This window comes from Protobothrops mucrosquamatus, unplaced genomic scaffold (genome assembly GCF_001527695.2).
Source record: "Protobothrops mucrosquamatus isolate PMUCROS unplaced genomic scaffold, P.Mucros_1.0 scaffold1508, whole genome shotgun sequence".
NCBI classification, from domain to species: Eukaryota; Metazoa; Chordata; class Lepidosauria; order Squamata; family Viperidae; genus Protobothrops; species Protobothrops mucrosquamatus.
Window position 1 is genome coordinate 123,018 of NW_015387680.1, and position 16,181 is coordinate 139,198.

The 16,181-nt window shown below is 42.3% G+C and overlaps 1 protein-coding gene across 1 annotated transcript in view; it reads left to right on the forward strand.

Annotated features, from left to right (window-relative positions):
• THSD4 (thrombospondin type 1 domain containing 4) overlaps positions 1-11,612 on the forward strand; it is a 121,855-nt gene extending 110,243 nt beyond the window's left edge. Inside the window, exons 16-18 of the mRNA XM_029285324.1 lie at positions 8,201-8,380; positions 10,590-10,734; positions 11,227-11,612. Of these exons, the coding sequence (XP_029141157.1) occupies positions 8,201-8,380; positions 10,590-10,734; positions 11,227-11,369 (468 nt within the window). The 3' untranslated portion in view covers positions 11,370-11,612. The remainder of the gene's footprint in view (positions 1-8,200; positions 8,381-10,589; positions 10,735-11,226) is intronic.
• Positions 11,613-16,181: the final 4,569 nt, after the last annotated feature.

The following is a 16,181-nucleotide window of genomic DNA, read 5'->3' on the forward strand; positions in this document are numbered from 1 at the left end:
CGGGTTTGAGACCCAAGCACTGCACAACGGGTGAGCTCCTGTTCCCTTGCCCCTGCCCTCTGGTAGTACAAAAGCATGCAAATAAATATGAGCCAGCAGTGTGCTGCAGCTGCCAAAAAAGCCAACACAGTGCTGGGCTGCATTAACAGAGGGATAGAATCAAGATCACATGAAGTGTTAATACCACTTTACAAGGCCTTGGTAAGGCCACACTTGGAATATTGCATCCAGTTTTGGTCACCACGATGTAAAAAAGATGTTGAGACTCTGGAAAGAGTGCAGCGAAGAGCAACAAAGATGATCAGGGGACTGGAGGCTAAAACATATAAGGAACGGTTGCTGGAATTGGGTATGTCTAGTTTAATGAAGAGAAGGACGAGGGGGGACATGATAGCAGCCTTCCAAGATCTCAGGGGCAGGACTAGAAGCAACAGAACTGTTGCACCTGAAGGTAGGACTAGAAGCAACAGATGGAAACTAACCAAGGAGAGAAGCAATCTAGAACTAGAAGAAATTTCCTGACAGTGAGGACAATTAATCAGTGGAACAACTTGCCTCCAGAAGTTGTGAATGCTCCCAACATTGGAGGTTTTTAAGAAGAGACTGGACAACCACTTATTTGAAATGGTATAGGGCAGGGGTGTCAAACTGCTGGCCCATGGGCCGGACGGGTCACGCGGAAGCCGCACCCACCACATTGCTGGCAATGGCAAAACAGTCCTGATACGTCACACGATGTCACATGACGTTGCGAGTTTGACATGTCTGGTATAGGGTTTCCAGTCTGAGAAGAGGGTTGGACTAAAAGACCTCCAAAGTCCCTTCCAATTCTGTTATTCTGTAATCAAATGTGAGTAGATCAATAGGTACCACCTTGGTGGGACGTTAACAGCATTCTGTGTGACTTTGGTGTATAGCCATGCTGGCCACATGACCACAGAAAATGTCTTCTGACAATGCTGGCTCCCTCAGCCAAGAAACGGAGATGGGTGCTGCCCCCTACAGTCGGACATGACTGAACAGGGGAAATCTGTACCTTTAGTTGGAATGGTTGCCAAGAGAACTAAGTTCTGTCTCAAGGCCACGATGTAAGAAAGTCCTTGCACACCCCCGAGAGCAGGTGGGAAGACGAGAGAAGAACTAGAATTGCTCTTTCACCAATTCTCAATGCTGTGCGGTCTTAAGAACAGCTGCAATGCAGATGTGGCAGAACCTAGCCAGATTTTGCTGGTTGTCTTATCAGAGAAAGCTGGAAGGGGCCCATTTAAAAAGAAGGGCTCATCTGTTGCTGATTTCTCAGCTGAGGGGGGGAGAGTAGCCCCATTTTCCACTCTTCTCATTCCGGTCCTCCAATCTGATGACACCCCAGATGGATCTGGAGACGCTCCTGCTGAAATGTTAACCATGATAAACATCCCTGGATTTCAGCAAGACAGGTGATCCTGTGCTGAACACTGCAGAGCCAGAAATAGGATATTGCTGTAAATTTAGTCTTTTCACACCGAAAAGATAAAGTCAGAGCCATGAGCTCCACTCCTGCAATATGTCTTCAGATAGTCCTTGGGTTAGGACCATTTATTAGGGGACCATTCAGGTTGGTGATGGAGGGGTCCAAGGGAGACTTACAACTGGTCCTCAAGAGTTCCGATCATCATAGCATCCAGACGTCCATAAGTCTTAAAGTTGACAAGGTTGGACACCCCTGTTTTTAAGCAAGTACCATTGCAAGATCTGAGGGAAGACCCTGCAATTGAGGGTCTTTATTACCCATTTGACCCCATTCTGCCTGGAACAAAGTGAGCACTTGAGATAGATTCAGCTTGATCCAGTTGTAGATCAAGGAGAGAAGCAACCTAGAACTAAGGAGAAATTTCCTGACAGTGAGAACAATTCATCAGTGGAACGGCTTCCCTCCAGAAATTGTGAATGCTCCAACACTGGAGGTTTTTAAGAAGATATCGGACAGCCATTTGTCTGGAATGGTATAGGGTTGACTGCTTGTGCAAGGGGTTGGACTAGGAGACCTCCAAGGTCCCTTCCAACTCTGTTATTCTATATTCTGCCCCTTTAATCCTGTTCCTTAAGGATTTTAAGAGTTTAGTCGATTTTGATAAAAACAGTTTCTTCCTTCTATTTTTCCTCTAATAATATTGGCGATACTCACATCTGCCAGCTGCTTAGCCTTTGCTGAGCACCAACAGTTCAGTTCCACTGCACAAACATTTTTTCCTGAAAATAAAACACAACTTTTGCACAGCCAAAAGTTTTCGTTTGGGTAACTGCTCCCCTAAGAATTAACTTGCTTTGAGACCCACAATTTACAATGCTGTTAACTGGAATTATGTTTGAACTCCAGACGTCCATGTTGAGTTTATCTATAAATCTACCCTCTTGCCCCAGGCCTCTAATTTATTTCTCCAAGGTAATAAATTCTTCAGGAATAGGCACCCAAGAGTATTTTAAAACCCACAAGACTTTAATTCTCCTTTGTTAGTTATAATCTCTTTCTCTGCAACAGATGGGCACATGCCGATATTGTAAGGTTGAAAAGCATAGAAAATGACACAATGTCGTATTGAAAGCAGATGGTTACCATTTCAAAATAGTTTTATTAAAATTGTGCAACTTGGTTCCTTGTTTATGATTGCTGGTGTCCCCGTTGAAAAGTAGATGTAATTTATGAGCCTTTACATCAGGATAAATGTGTGAGCCTTTAAGGCATCTCAAAAATAATGGTGGTTTCAAAGCCTACTCAGATAAATCAGCTCAATTCAGTCAATCACCTGATTGGTACACAATAAAAAGAAGAAAGAGAAGAAAGGGAAGAGGAAATCAAATATTCGCATCTGTGTCCAGGAAATTGGAACAGGTAAAGCAGAGGTCTCCAACCTTGGCAACTTTACAACTGGTGGACTTCAACTCCCAGAATTCTGGCTGGCTGAGGAATTCTGGGAGTTGAAATCCACAAGTCTATAAAGTTGCTAAGGTTGGAGACCCCTGAGGTAAAGGACAAAGGTAAATTTGATAGGACCACTTACCCAAAAGGGAAATCCTCATTTTCTTCATTGAAACCAGTAGATAATGGAGGAGGAGGAGGAGGAGGAGGAGGAGGACTGTGGGGTACTTGGTGCTCTCTGAGCTTGGCAGTTTTCTTGCACACATTTCATGACCCAACTAGGGAACATCATCAATGCAGAAGGGAGGGGGTTTAGGCTGAGTTATCCTTTCCCCCCATCCCTGTTAACCAGACCATACTAAAAACATTTGTTATTCTGGATTTGGGTCAGTTTGGGCTGTTTTAGTTATCACGTGTGTTGACTTTGCTCAGAACAGCCTGTACTTTTCGCTGGGACAGCTGATCTACGTCTATTCAAATATAACAAAAATTATACTTGGCCTATAAACAACAGTCCCTTTTTAAAATAAGAGTCGGTTAGGCTAGGCTAATCCAAAACCCCAAACTCTTTAGAGATCGTAGCCTTTCAAGTGACCTAGAAAACGGCACATTATTGGAGTTGTCTTTTTCAGGAAGAATACCACGTCTGTATATTTAACCTTTAAAGCTGCAGGAGAGATCTTCAAAAAGCCAAAATCAGCTTTTTTTCAGACCCGAAGTCCATGTCCAACACCCTGGTGGATTGCTTGTCCTTCCAAAAGACTGAACAGGACTTGAGGGCTGTTTTTTTTTCTTTTAAAGAAGCCAGCAGCCAACCTGAATTCTCGCCTCAATTGCTGGAGAAGTAGCAAAAATGTTCACCTTCACGGAAGTCGGTTTTGCTTAGAAGCTGCAACTTTCTGTTTTAGAAGAAGAAGAAAAAAAAAAAACCGTTTGTGTGACGGCTGCCACAAGGGAAGGAGGTCTTTACCCACTTGGGTTCCTGCCAATCTGTGGTCTTTCTGAGGCTCTAGCTGGTTCCACCTCACTTCCACACGGGCTTTGCAAATATTTGGGTAGGAGAAGCCTACAAAAGAAACGCCCTCACTTCGGCCCCTGGGAGAACGTGCTTAAAAATGTACGGAATCAGAGAACCGCCTGCTGTAATGTATGCTTTTTTGGGGGGGGGGGGAATGCATGCTTTGATCAGAGGACTGCAACACAAGATGAAGAGAGCTGCATTCAAGGTTGGAATATTGGCCTGGAAAATAATAGGTGCCATAATTCCCTGCTTTTCATTGCTCCTTGTAAAGGGTGAGAGTGGATTTGTGGTTCCTCGGAATCTAATAGAATGAATTAGCTAAACGGAGGAAAAGAAATTGGATGAGATTCAGGGCTTGCCTTTGGCTAACCTGCTTTGTCTTAGTTCTCCTAAGAAAAACATCTTCTTTCCTAAAAGCTACAAGCTCACCTGCTTCCCCTTCAAATAGTCACCCATGTCACAATCCTATTAGTTCTTTTTTTCTTTATTACGGTACACTCAGGGGAATTTTACTTATATTTTTCCTCTGATTTTTTTAAAACCCCTCCCTCCCTCCCTCCTTCCTTCCTTCCTTCCTTCCTTCCTTCCTTCCTTCCTTCCTTCCTTCCTTCTTTCCTTCCACCCTCCCCCCTGTCTCTCCTTCTCCCTTCTCTCCTTCCTTCCTTTCCCCATTCTCATTTTCTTTCCTTCCTTCCTCCCTTCCTCCCTTGCTCCCTGCCTCCTGTCTCTCCTCCCTCCCTCCCTTCTTCCTTCTCTCCTTCCTTCCTTTCCCCATTCTCATCTTCCTCCCTCCCCTCCCCCTTTTCCCTTCCTTCCTTCCTTCCTTCCTTCCTTCCTTCCTTCCTTCCTTCCTTCCTTCCTTCCTTCCTTCCTTCCTTCCTTCCTTCCTTCCTTCCTTCCTTCCTTTTTCCCCCACATTAAATGAGAGGTCAAACATACTGGAAAATAACTTTGCCTAGCTTTGGTTTCTGTGGAGCCACATGACTGCAATCACATTTGGTGGAGTCTTGCAAACCGATTCTAGTGTTCTGTGAAAACGAGTGCTTCTTAAACTTGAATTATCAAACGGCCTGTTTATTTTGTTTCTAAGCAGAATCAATTAGTCCTCCTGATTAAAGTAAGATGCCTGCCACAGATCTTGAGCAGACACAGGCATCTTGGTGCTGGTTGCTGCAAATTAAGCTGGAATGAACTCAGAAAAACAAAGCAAGTGTTAAAATCAAAAGTCAATGGTTTTTGGATTAGCCACTGAAGTATTTTTTAATTTTATTTTTCTTGCTTTCTCATAATTGGTATTCAAGGTATGAGATGCTGTTTTTGTGTTGGCTTAGTTCACCGTATGGTTATTTTAAAAATGGGACACAATATTCTTGCAGTGATTTTCCAGGTTTCACACTTATTTTAATAGTGGTCACTTCATCAAATCAGGGCATTGTGAATATGTGATTCCTGACTGTCCGGAACACCCAGGAAATCCAAACTGGATCCAAGGGAGCATCAAAGCCTTGGACATAAAAACATAACAAGTGGGGAAAAATGATTTTTAAAAAGGCAAGAGGGAAAAATAATCTAAACCTGGATTGCTGCTGCTGCTTCTCCAGAAAATATTCAATTGGGAACATGTACATGTTCACCTGTTCCATCAAACCTGTTTCAAGAGATGACGCGATAATCTTCAAATAAAATTCTAGGAATCAAGTTGTTTAGCTATTGGATCCCTTCTTTTGATCCAGTCACAATTGCATACATATTCTTGGGTGGTCAGGGCGTCTAATGGCTGAAACAAACATTGATTGTGCAGAAATGATGTGAACTTGCAATTCCTTCTGACGGTTCCGACTTCCCTCCCTGGAGACTGAAGATTGGCTGAAATGTCTGTGGAAGGAATAGGAAAGCAAACTTTGTCACTTTTTGGCTAGTCTTAAGAGGTGTGGTTAGCTTCTACATTAGGGTTTCTCAATCTTGGCAAGCTTGAAGATGGGTGGGTGTCAACTCCCAGAATTCCCCAGCCAGCCACCTGGCTGGCTGGGGAATTCTGGGAGTTGACACCCACCCATCTTCAAGCTTGCCAAGATTGAGAAACCCTGTTCTACATTGTTCAAAATTAATTGGAGTCACCCATCCAGAGTGGGCCAGGAAAAACAGTTGCAGGAATTGGCCATGTCTGATCTAGTTTAATAATAATAAAAAAAAGATTAGGTGAGATATGATAGCAGTTTTCCAATATTTGAGGGGCTGCCACAAAGAAGAGGGGGTCAACCCATTTTCCAAAGCAGCCGAAGGCAAGGCAAGAAACAACGGATGGAAACTGAACAAAGGAGAGAGAGAAGTAACCTAGAACTAAGGAGAAATTTCCTAACAGTGAGAAGAATTAACCAGGTGAANTTCCTTCCTTCCTTCCTTCCTTCCTTCCTTCCTTCCTTCCTTCCTTCCTTCCTTCCTTCCTTTCCCACATTAAATGAGAGGTCAAACATACTGGAAAATAACTTTGCCTAGCTTTGGTTTCTGTGGAGCCACATGACTGCAATCACATTTGGTGGAGTCTTGCAAACCGATTCTAGTGTTCTGTGAAAACGAGTGCTTCTTAAACTTGAATTATCAAACAGCCTGTTTATTTTGTTTCTAAGCAGAATCAATTAGTCCTCCTGATTAAAGTAAGATGCCTGCAACAGATCTTGAGCAGACACAGGCATCTTGGTGCTGGTTGCTGCAAATTAAGCTGGAATGAACTCAGAAAAACAAAGCAAGTGTTAAAATCAAAAGTCAATGGTTCTTGGATTAGCCACTGAAGTATTTTTTAATTTTATTTTTCTTGCTTTCTCATAATTGCTATTCAAGGTATGAGATGCTGTTTTTGTGTTGGCTTAGTTCACCGTATGGTTATTTTAAAAATGGGACACAATATTCTTGCAGTGATTTTCCAGGTTTCACACTTATTTTAATAGTGGTCACTTCATCAAATCAGGGCATTGTGAATATGTGATTCCTGACTGTCCAGAACACCCAGGAAATCCAAACTGGATCCAAGGGAGCATCAAAGCCTTGGACATAAAAACATGACAAGTGGGGAAAAATGATTTTTAAAAAGGCAAGAGGGAAAAATAATCTAAACCTGGATTGCTGCTGCTGCTTCTCCAGAAAATATTCAATTGGGAACATGTACATGTTCACCTGTTCCATCAAAGCTGTTTCAAGAGATGACACGATAATCTTCAGATGAAACTCTAGGAATCAAGTTGTTTAGCTATTGGATCCCTTCTTTTGATCCAGTCACAATTGCATACATATTCTTGGGTGGTCAGGGCGTCTAATGACTAATGGCTGAAACAAACATTGATTGTGCAGAAATGATGTGAACTTGCAATTCCTTCTGACGGTTCCGACTTCCCTCCCTGGAGACTGAAGATTGGCTGAAATGTCTGTGGAAGGAATAGGAAAGCAAACTTTGTCACTTTTTGGCTAGTCTTAAGAGGTGTGGTTAGCTTCTACATTAGGGTTTCTCAATCTTGGCAAGCTTGAAGGTGGGTGGGTGTCAACTCCCAGAATTCCCCAGCCAGCCACCTGGCTGGCTGGGGAATTCTGGGAGTTGACACCCACCCATCTTCAAGCTTGCCAAGATTGAGAAACCCTGTTCTACATTGTTCAAAATTAATTGGAGTCACCCATCCAGAGTGGGCCAGGAAAAACAGTTGCAGGAATTGGCCATGTCTAATCTAGTTTAATAATAAAAAAAAAAAGATTAGGTGAGATATGATAGCAGTTTTCCAATATTTGAGGGGCTGCCACAAAGAAGAGGGGGTCAACCCATTTTCCAAAGCAGCCGAAGGCAAGGCAAGAAACAACGGATGGAAACTGAACAAAGGAGAGAGAGAAGTAACCTAGAACTAAGGAGAAATTTCCTAACAGTGAGAAGAATTAACCAGGTGAATGGCTTGCCTCCAGAAATCATGGGCGCTCCCTCACTGGAGGCTTTTATGAAGAGACTAGACAGCCATTTGTCTGAAACGGTATAGGCTCTCCTGCTTAAGCAGGGGGTTGGACTAGAAGACCTCCAAGGTCCCTTCCAACTCTGTTATTCTGTTATTCTATATTCTGCTCCTTTAATCCTGCTCCTTAAGGATTTTAGGTGCTTAGTTGCTTCGAATAAAAGCAGTTTCTTCCTTCTATTTTTCCTCTAGTAACATTGGCGATACTCACTCCTGCCAGCTATTCAGTTATCTCAAAAAGGTTGAGCTGTCCACCTTGTATAATCTCTGTCTCTGCCCTTTTGTCACCCGGTCCAGTGTTCCATCGAGTGCGGCAGTGGCACCCAGCAGAGGGAGGTCGTCTGTATCCGGAAGACCGAGAACCACTTCGAGATGCTGAATCCCCACGAGTGCGCCTTCCTGCAAAGACCCCCCAGCCAGCAGACCTGCAACCTCAAACCTTGTGGTGCCAAGTGGTTCAGTACCGAATGGAGCGCTGTATGTACCTCGGTGCTTTTCCCACTCTTTCTTTGTGCCACAGTACAGGTAGTCCTCAACGTACGACAACATTGGGGACCAGGATGCCTGTGGTTAAGTGAGTCTGATTGTATGACCTTTTTTTGGGGGGCCACGATTGTTAAGCAAATCTCTGCCGTTGTTAAGTGGACCATGCGGTTGTTAAGTGAATCTGGCTTCCCTTATTGACTTTGCTTGACGGTGGCCCAATGGGAAGATTGCAGATCACATGATCCCGGGATGTGCAACTGTTGTAAATAAATGCTGGTTGTTGAGCGCCCAAATTTTGAGCACCTGGCTGTGGGGATGCTACGATCAGTGGTGGGATCCAGCCAGTTCGCACCACTTCGACAGAATCGGTAGCTAATTTTTTGTTGCCCAGGCCCAGAATAGATTTCCGGAAGTGGCATCCACACAGAGAACCGGTTGTTCACATATTTGAATCCCACCACTGGCTATGATGGTCATACGTGTGAAGGCTGATTGTGGTATTTTTCAGTGTTGTAGCATCGGATTGTTGCTAAACAAGTGGTCGTAAGTCAAGGATTACTTGTACAATGTGCTGCTGATGCTGAAGCTATTTTTGAACTTTTGGACTCAGGGCTTAGGAGCCGTGGTGGCACAGAGGTTAAATGCAGTATTGCAGGCTAATTCTACGCACTGCCAGCAGTTCAATCCTGACTGGTTCCAGGTTGACTCAGCCTTCCATCCTTCCGAGGTTGGGTAAATGAGGACCCATTTTGTTGGGGGCAAGGGTTTGGCTAGTCTAGAGAAAAGAAGGACTAAGGGGGACATGATAGCAGTATTCTAGTATTTGAGGGGCTGTCACAAAGAAGAGGGGGTCACGTTATTCTCCAAAGCACCAGGACAAGAAACAATGGTTGGAACCAAAGAGAGAAGCAACCTGGAATTAAGGTTAATTAAGGAATTAACTTCCTGGCAATGAGGACAATTAACCAGTGGAACAGAAGTTGCCTCCAGAAATCATGGGCGCTCCATCACTGGAGGTTTTTAAGAAGAGACTAGACAGCCACTTGTCTGAAATGATATAGGGTCTCCTGCTTGAGCCAGGGGGTTGGACTAGAAGACTTTCAATGTCCCTTCCAGCTCTATTTTGATTGAAGATGCTGACTCCGAAAAACCACTTAGAGAAGGCTGTAAAGGACTGTGAAGCGGTATATAAGTCTAAGTTCTAATGCTATAAAAACGTTCTTTAACAAATAATTTAAAAATGGGAAGATTGCGGGTGAAGTTAGCTCCTTGTAGATTTTGATGCTTCGGTCATAAAGCAAGAATGTGGTCTTGTTCTGGCCTCTGCTGCTTTCACTGCTTGTTTCTGCAGTCATAAATTCTTCCTTTATTCACCACTCATTGGTCGAATCAGTCCATTCTCTCTGTGCTGTCTAAAGTGGCATTTTTGCTGCGTTCCCAGTCGCAGCAGGAACCAAAATGCAAACTTAAGGTTTGGCTTAATTAAAAAAATGTACATTAAGAACATTACTCTCAGAAACACTTGAGATAGTTTGCAGACTAAAGATAAATGCACTGATTAAGGTAAGCATATAATAACCCAGGGTATTATTTACATTTGCAGCTTTTGGTCTTCCCAGAAACTCAGTTTGGCTCACTCTGCTGTTCTTAGCCTAATCTCAGGAAGGGAATCGGTCAGAGAACGGGTGACTGGCCCAGGGTCATCTGAAGAACCACTCAGCTCAGTGGGGATCTCTGCACATCGCCTCACGGGCTGAGGCTGAGTCTCACACAGAATTAAAAATTTACATTTGCAGCTTGGGTTCTCAAAACAAGGAATTGGTTAAATCAGTTGGTTAAGTATGACTCCCAGACTTAGAGGAGGCAATGCAGGTTTTAGAAGCTGCAGTTCAAGAGACAGACAGACAGATGGATAGGCAGGCAGGCAGGCAGGCAGGCAGGCAGGCAGGCAGGCAGGCAGGCAGGCAGGCAGGCAGGCAGGCAGACAGACAGATAGATACATAGATGGATGGATGGACGGACGGACGGACGGACGGACGGACGGACGGACGGACGGACGGACAGACAGACAGACAGACAGACAGACAGACAGACAGACAGACAGACAGACAGACAGATAGATAGATAGATAGATAGATAGATAGATAGATAGATAGATCACCCAACCTCACCACAATGCTTTTGCTTGTTGCTTTTGCAGTGTTCCAAGTCGTGCGAAGGCGGCTTCCGAATCCGGGAGGTGCGATGTCTGTCAGATGACATGTCCCCAAGTACCAAATGTGACTCCCAGCTGAAGCTGGTGGAAAAGGAATCCTGCAACACCCAGGACTGCATGCCTGACATAGGTAAGAAACCTGGTCTTGTTTTTCTAACCATGGATCTCCATCTAGTGGAGAAAGAAAGAAATCTATTTATGCCCCTGAGGTTACGAAGGCAGTTCTTGGATAGATGGATAGATGATTGTAACCAGAGCTAAATGTATCTCTCTTTTAAAAAAAAATTAGAATGAAAAGATGGACGGGTGGATAGATAGATAGATGGATGGAAGATAGATGATAAATAGATGACAGATAGATAGGCATAGATAATAGATAGATTCCTGTATGAATGTATGGATGAGTGGATGGATGGATGGTTGGATGGATGGATGGATGGATAGACACACACACAGAGAGAGAGAGACAGACAGCTTTTGAGTCAGCGGTCAGGGTCCTGATGATCGCCTGGACCAGACCTTGCAGTCTTGTTGAATTCTGTGCATTGAAGCCCTCAAGTCTTAAAGTCGTCAAGGTTGGAGACCCCTGCTTTAAGAGCTCTTTCTGATGTTCTGCTTCCAGATGAAAACTGCAAAGATAAATACTACAACTGCAACGTTGTGGTGCAAGCCCGCCTCTGCGTCTACACCTATTACAAGACGGCCTGCTGCATATCCTGTTCCAGAGTGGCGAATCGGCAGTCGGGCTTTTTGGGGAGGCGATAACAGCTGCTCCATCCCGGGCTTCTGACCTGTGCCTCAGCTCCCGCAAGCTGCTTTCACAACACTTCTACCTTTCCAAGAGTGGTTCTTTTCCCCCCATAATGATGGGCACCTCTGAAGGGGTGATGGAAGCACCTCTGGGGGAATATCACTAACACACACTGTAATAAAAATGTTGGGGAAACCCATGCTGTAACGCTGGACCTTCAAAGCTTTAGGCATGAGGATACATGCTGATGGATGGATGGATGATCTGCCATCAGGTCATTGATGACTCCTAGCAACCTCATAGATTTTCTCCATGTCAACCTGTTGTCCCTCACCTAGTTTTTCAGCTCTTCAGGATGCATGACAAGAGAGGTGGTCTTCAAACTCACAACCAGAATTGGGACTGGAATTTACGTCGTAAGTCATTGCGGTTGTTAATCGACAGTAGAAGGCACGGGGGCTGATAGAAATCTGGCACTTCTGGGATGAAGTGGGAGAGGTCTTTGCATTGTCACTTTTGATGAAGCTCATCTGACTGGGTACTGCCCCTGGCAAAGAGACTTGACCATTAGCTGTTGACTAGGTTAGAAATGTTATCCGAGCAAGACTACCTGGCATCTCACAAACTCTTTGAAGGGCAGGGACAGATCTGGAAGAACCTCATGCAAACAACTCCTGGTTGGCTTGACTTGAGTCAAGTTGACCTACCCAACCCATGTTCTCTTTGACTTATGAAAAGGCAACTTCATGGAAGGCTGTGCAGGGGAGGAATGTTTTATGTAGAAATGGATTCCTTCCCCTCCTCACCCCACAACTCTTGCAGAATGGTGGAGTGGTTTTTTCCCCCCAATTATTTCAGTTGTCTTCCAGTAAACAAGCATGTTGTTTCAGGTTCACCACATTCCTTTCTTCAGCTATGGAACAAGTTTAAGGTACCCACGTTTCTGGCCTCCATGTTTCATTTGTAGGATCGTTCCACCAGACTTCCATCTGGGCTAAGAACATTTGCTGAGTTCTGTCATTTCCATTCCCTGTTCTTGGAGAAGTGGAGAACAAGCTCCCTTATTCTGGGTTTCAACATAACTATGTTTATATCACCAAGTGATTGCTTTTGATTTCCAATCCAGCCACTGAGAAATGAATCAGGGTAGATCTCCCACAGCATCCTTCATTTCTGGACCCAGAAATAGACATCTCAAGGGCGTGTCTTGCTCATTTCGAAGAGAAGAAGAATTAGGAACTCAGATTTCATTTCTGATGCTGATTTTAGCTCAAGAAGAAAAGATTTTTACTCATTTCACCTCTCCCCCAACCCTCATTTTAGCTCAGATCACAGTTGACTTTGCAGTAAACAAGACCAGCCCCTGGTTTGGAGAAAATTAGCTTTGTTTATGCCCGGATCCATACGAAGCTAGCGAGATTTCTCATCAATGTTCAACAGAGGCATGAAAACTAAGCCAGATTTAGGCAACTTGCAGAATGAGAGACTCACCTCCCATTCCCTGTGCCAATTAACCTAAAATTAACTCCATCTGGCAAAATAAAGAAGGATATACTTTTTTATAACTTATTTTTTTATATTTGTAAATATAAGATGTTTATAGGAAAGTATGTATTCTAAAGCCACTACAACAAAATAGTTCTATTATTTAGAAAGTGATTTTTTTTGTGGTGTATTTTTAACAAACAAAAAAAGGGACTAAAATTGTATTTATTTATATATTCCACTGCCATGTCTGTCCAGTTTTTTTGGTAATACTAATCAGCTTTTAGCCTGGAAATTCTATACCATGTTGAATATATCAGTATCATGCTTTAATCCATATTTAGTGGGTATGTTTTCTAATTCCATGGTTAATCATCTGTTTTTACAAATGGCTTCTTGTGTTCAAAAGTGAGAGATGTATAAGTTAAAAGGACCTCTAGATTAGTTCAGGATTTATATGCTCAGCACCTGGACTGTATTTGTACAGCATCCTTTAATATTTGTATACATATTCGCCAGTGAGGAAAAAAAGGTATTTTTGCTTATGACTAATTTATTTTTTACTATTGTGAAAAAGTAATAAAGACATGAAATAAATGTCCTTGGCTTCTTTTATAGTTTTGCCTCCTCCTCCTCCTCCTCCTCCTCCTCCTCCTCCTCCTCCACTTAATTTCTTTAAAAAAATAAAAGGATAACAATAATCTTCTCTTAATTTGCTCCATAGATGCCACAAGTATACAATTAATTTTCATTCACATTCAGTTGCATCTTGACCACCAGCATTCACCAAGATTTTTCCCCCCGTCATTCATTCTATGGTTTTGCCGCCTTGATTTCTCCTCTTGATTTAAAGTTTCTATATTTAGGTGTAGCCTACCTGTAAAAACCTGTATCAGTTTGCTATGGGCAGGTGGAGCAAGGTGTGATACCCCTGCTATGCTTTTCCCAATATTGGAATATTGGGAAATTTCCTGAATTTGAATATTCGTAAATTTCTTTGAGGGATCGCTTTCCAACACTTACGTCATTTTGGAATCTGTTTGAAAATGTCTCTGTTGGGCAGCTCTTCCAAAAGGGTTAATGCACAAATTTGGGGGACATTTTCACCATTCTTCCCCCCCCTTTTTTTTTTTGCTCTGATTTTTAAGGCAATCACAGCCTATTGAAAGCAGGTTGGCACCAGACGACCAAAAAAAAAAAAAAAAAAAAAGGCCAGAGACTTACAATACCTTTTATTCAGTTTTTCTTCCATTACCAAATGCTGCTGTCACTTAGGAAGGGTTTTTTTTTGAGAAAGGAAGAATGTGGAGTGATCAAAATTATAGGGGACTGATGAGGAAATTAGGATAAAATCTGATCTTTTTAAAATTTTAATACAGATTTCCTTGATGTCCTCTTTCACGCAAAAGATATTTATGTCAGGTTTCTTGTTATAAGTTGTCTTTCTATCTCCCTTTCCTTCTTCTAATGCGATTGCTGTTGCTAGTGGCACTAAGGATCTCTTCATATATATTTTTTTTAAAAAGGATAGGTCTTTAATGTCACAACCCCATCTTGATTTTTTTGTGTGTGTGCATTCCAAAGAATACAGCCCACAAAATAATGTGTTTTTCAGACTAGTTTTCAACCAGAGAATAATGAATGCTACTGTATTCATTAAATGCTATTAACTGTCCTGTAGCGTAGTTTTGGTGAGTCTCTCGCAAATTGTATAGAAATCCTTCACTATTTACTTATTTGTTTGTTTGTATGTTTGCCTTCTTTTTTTTAAAAAAAAATTGTTCTGCAATTTTCTCAAGAGCCCCCTTCAAAGAAGAGATTTCCAGCACATGTGGTTCCTCGTGCCCATTCTTGGTGAAATTGTCCACCTCAGCTTGATGGTGATGGCTCTCTTAAGTCTTCAAATGCCCTAAAGTGGGAAGAAGATAAAAGGATCTAGCCTGGGACTCACAGAAATTTGTTGCCAATTCCCTCCCTGGGCTCCANTCCTCCTCCTCCTCCTCCTCCTCCTCCTCCACTTAATTTCTTTAAAAAAATAAAAGGATAACAATAACCTTCTCTTAATTTGCTCCATAGATGCCACAAGTATACAATTAATTTTCATTCACATTCAGTTGCATCTTGACCACCAGCATTCACCAAGATTTTCCCCCCCGTCATTCATTCTATGGTTTTGCCGCCTTGATTTCTCCTCTTGATTTAAAGTTTCTATATTTAGGTGTAGCCTACCTGTAAAAACCTGTATCAGTTTGCTATGGGCAGGTGGAGCAAGGTGTGATACCCCTGCTATGCTTTTCCCAATATTGGAATATTGGGAAATTTCCTGAATTTGAATATTTGTAAATTTCTTTGAGGGATCGCTTTCCAACACTTACGTCATTTTGGAATCTGTTTGAAAATGTCTCTGTTGGGCAGCTCTTCCAAAAGGGGGGACATTTTCACCATTCTTCCCCCCCCTTTTTTTTTTTCTCTGATTTTTAAGGCAATTACAGCCTATTGAAAGCAGGTTGGCACCAGACGACCCAAAAAAAAAAAAAAAAAAAAAAAGGCCAGAGACTTACAATACCTTTTATTCAGTTTTTCTTCCATTACCAAATGCTGCTGTCACTTAGGAAGGTTTTTTTTTTTGAGAAAGGAAGAATGTGGAGTGATCAAAATTATAGGGGACTGATGAGGAAATTAGGATAAAATCTGATCTTTTTAAAATTTTAATACAGATTTCCTTGATGTCCTCTTTGGGTATATCATTTTTATTCACGCAAAAGATATTTATGTCAGGTTTCTTGTTATAAGTTGTCTTTCTATCTCCCTTTCCTTCTTCTAATGCGATTGCTGTTGCTAGTGGCACTAAGGATCTCTTCATATATTTTTTTTTAAAAAGGATAGGTCTTTAATGTCACAACCCCATCTTGATTTTTTGTGTGTGTGCATTCCAAAGAATACAACCCACAAAATAATGTGTTTTTCAGACTAGTTTTCAACCAGAGAATAATGAATGCTACTGGATTCATTAAATGCTATTAACTGTCCTGTAGCGTAGTTTTGGTGAGTCTCTCGCAAATTGTATAGAAATCCTTCACTATTTACTTATTTGTTTGTTTGTATGTTTGCCTTCTCTTTTTTTAAAAAAAAATTTGTTCTACAATTTTCTCAAGAGCCCCCTTCAAAGAAGAGATTTCCAGCACATGTGGTTCCTCGTGCCCATTCTTGGTGAAATTGTCCACCTCAGCTTGATGGTGATGGCTCTCTTAAGTCTTCAAATGCCCTAAAGTGGGAAGAAGATAAAAGGATCTAGCCTGGGACTCACAGAAATTTGTTGCCAATTCCCTCCCTGGGCTCCA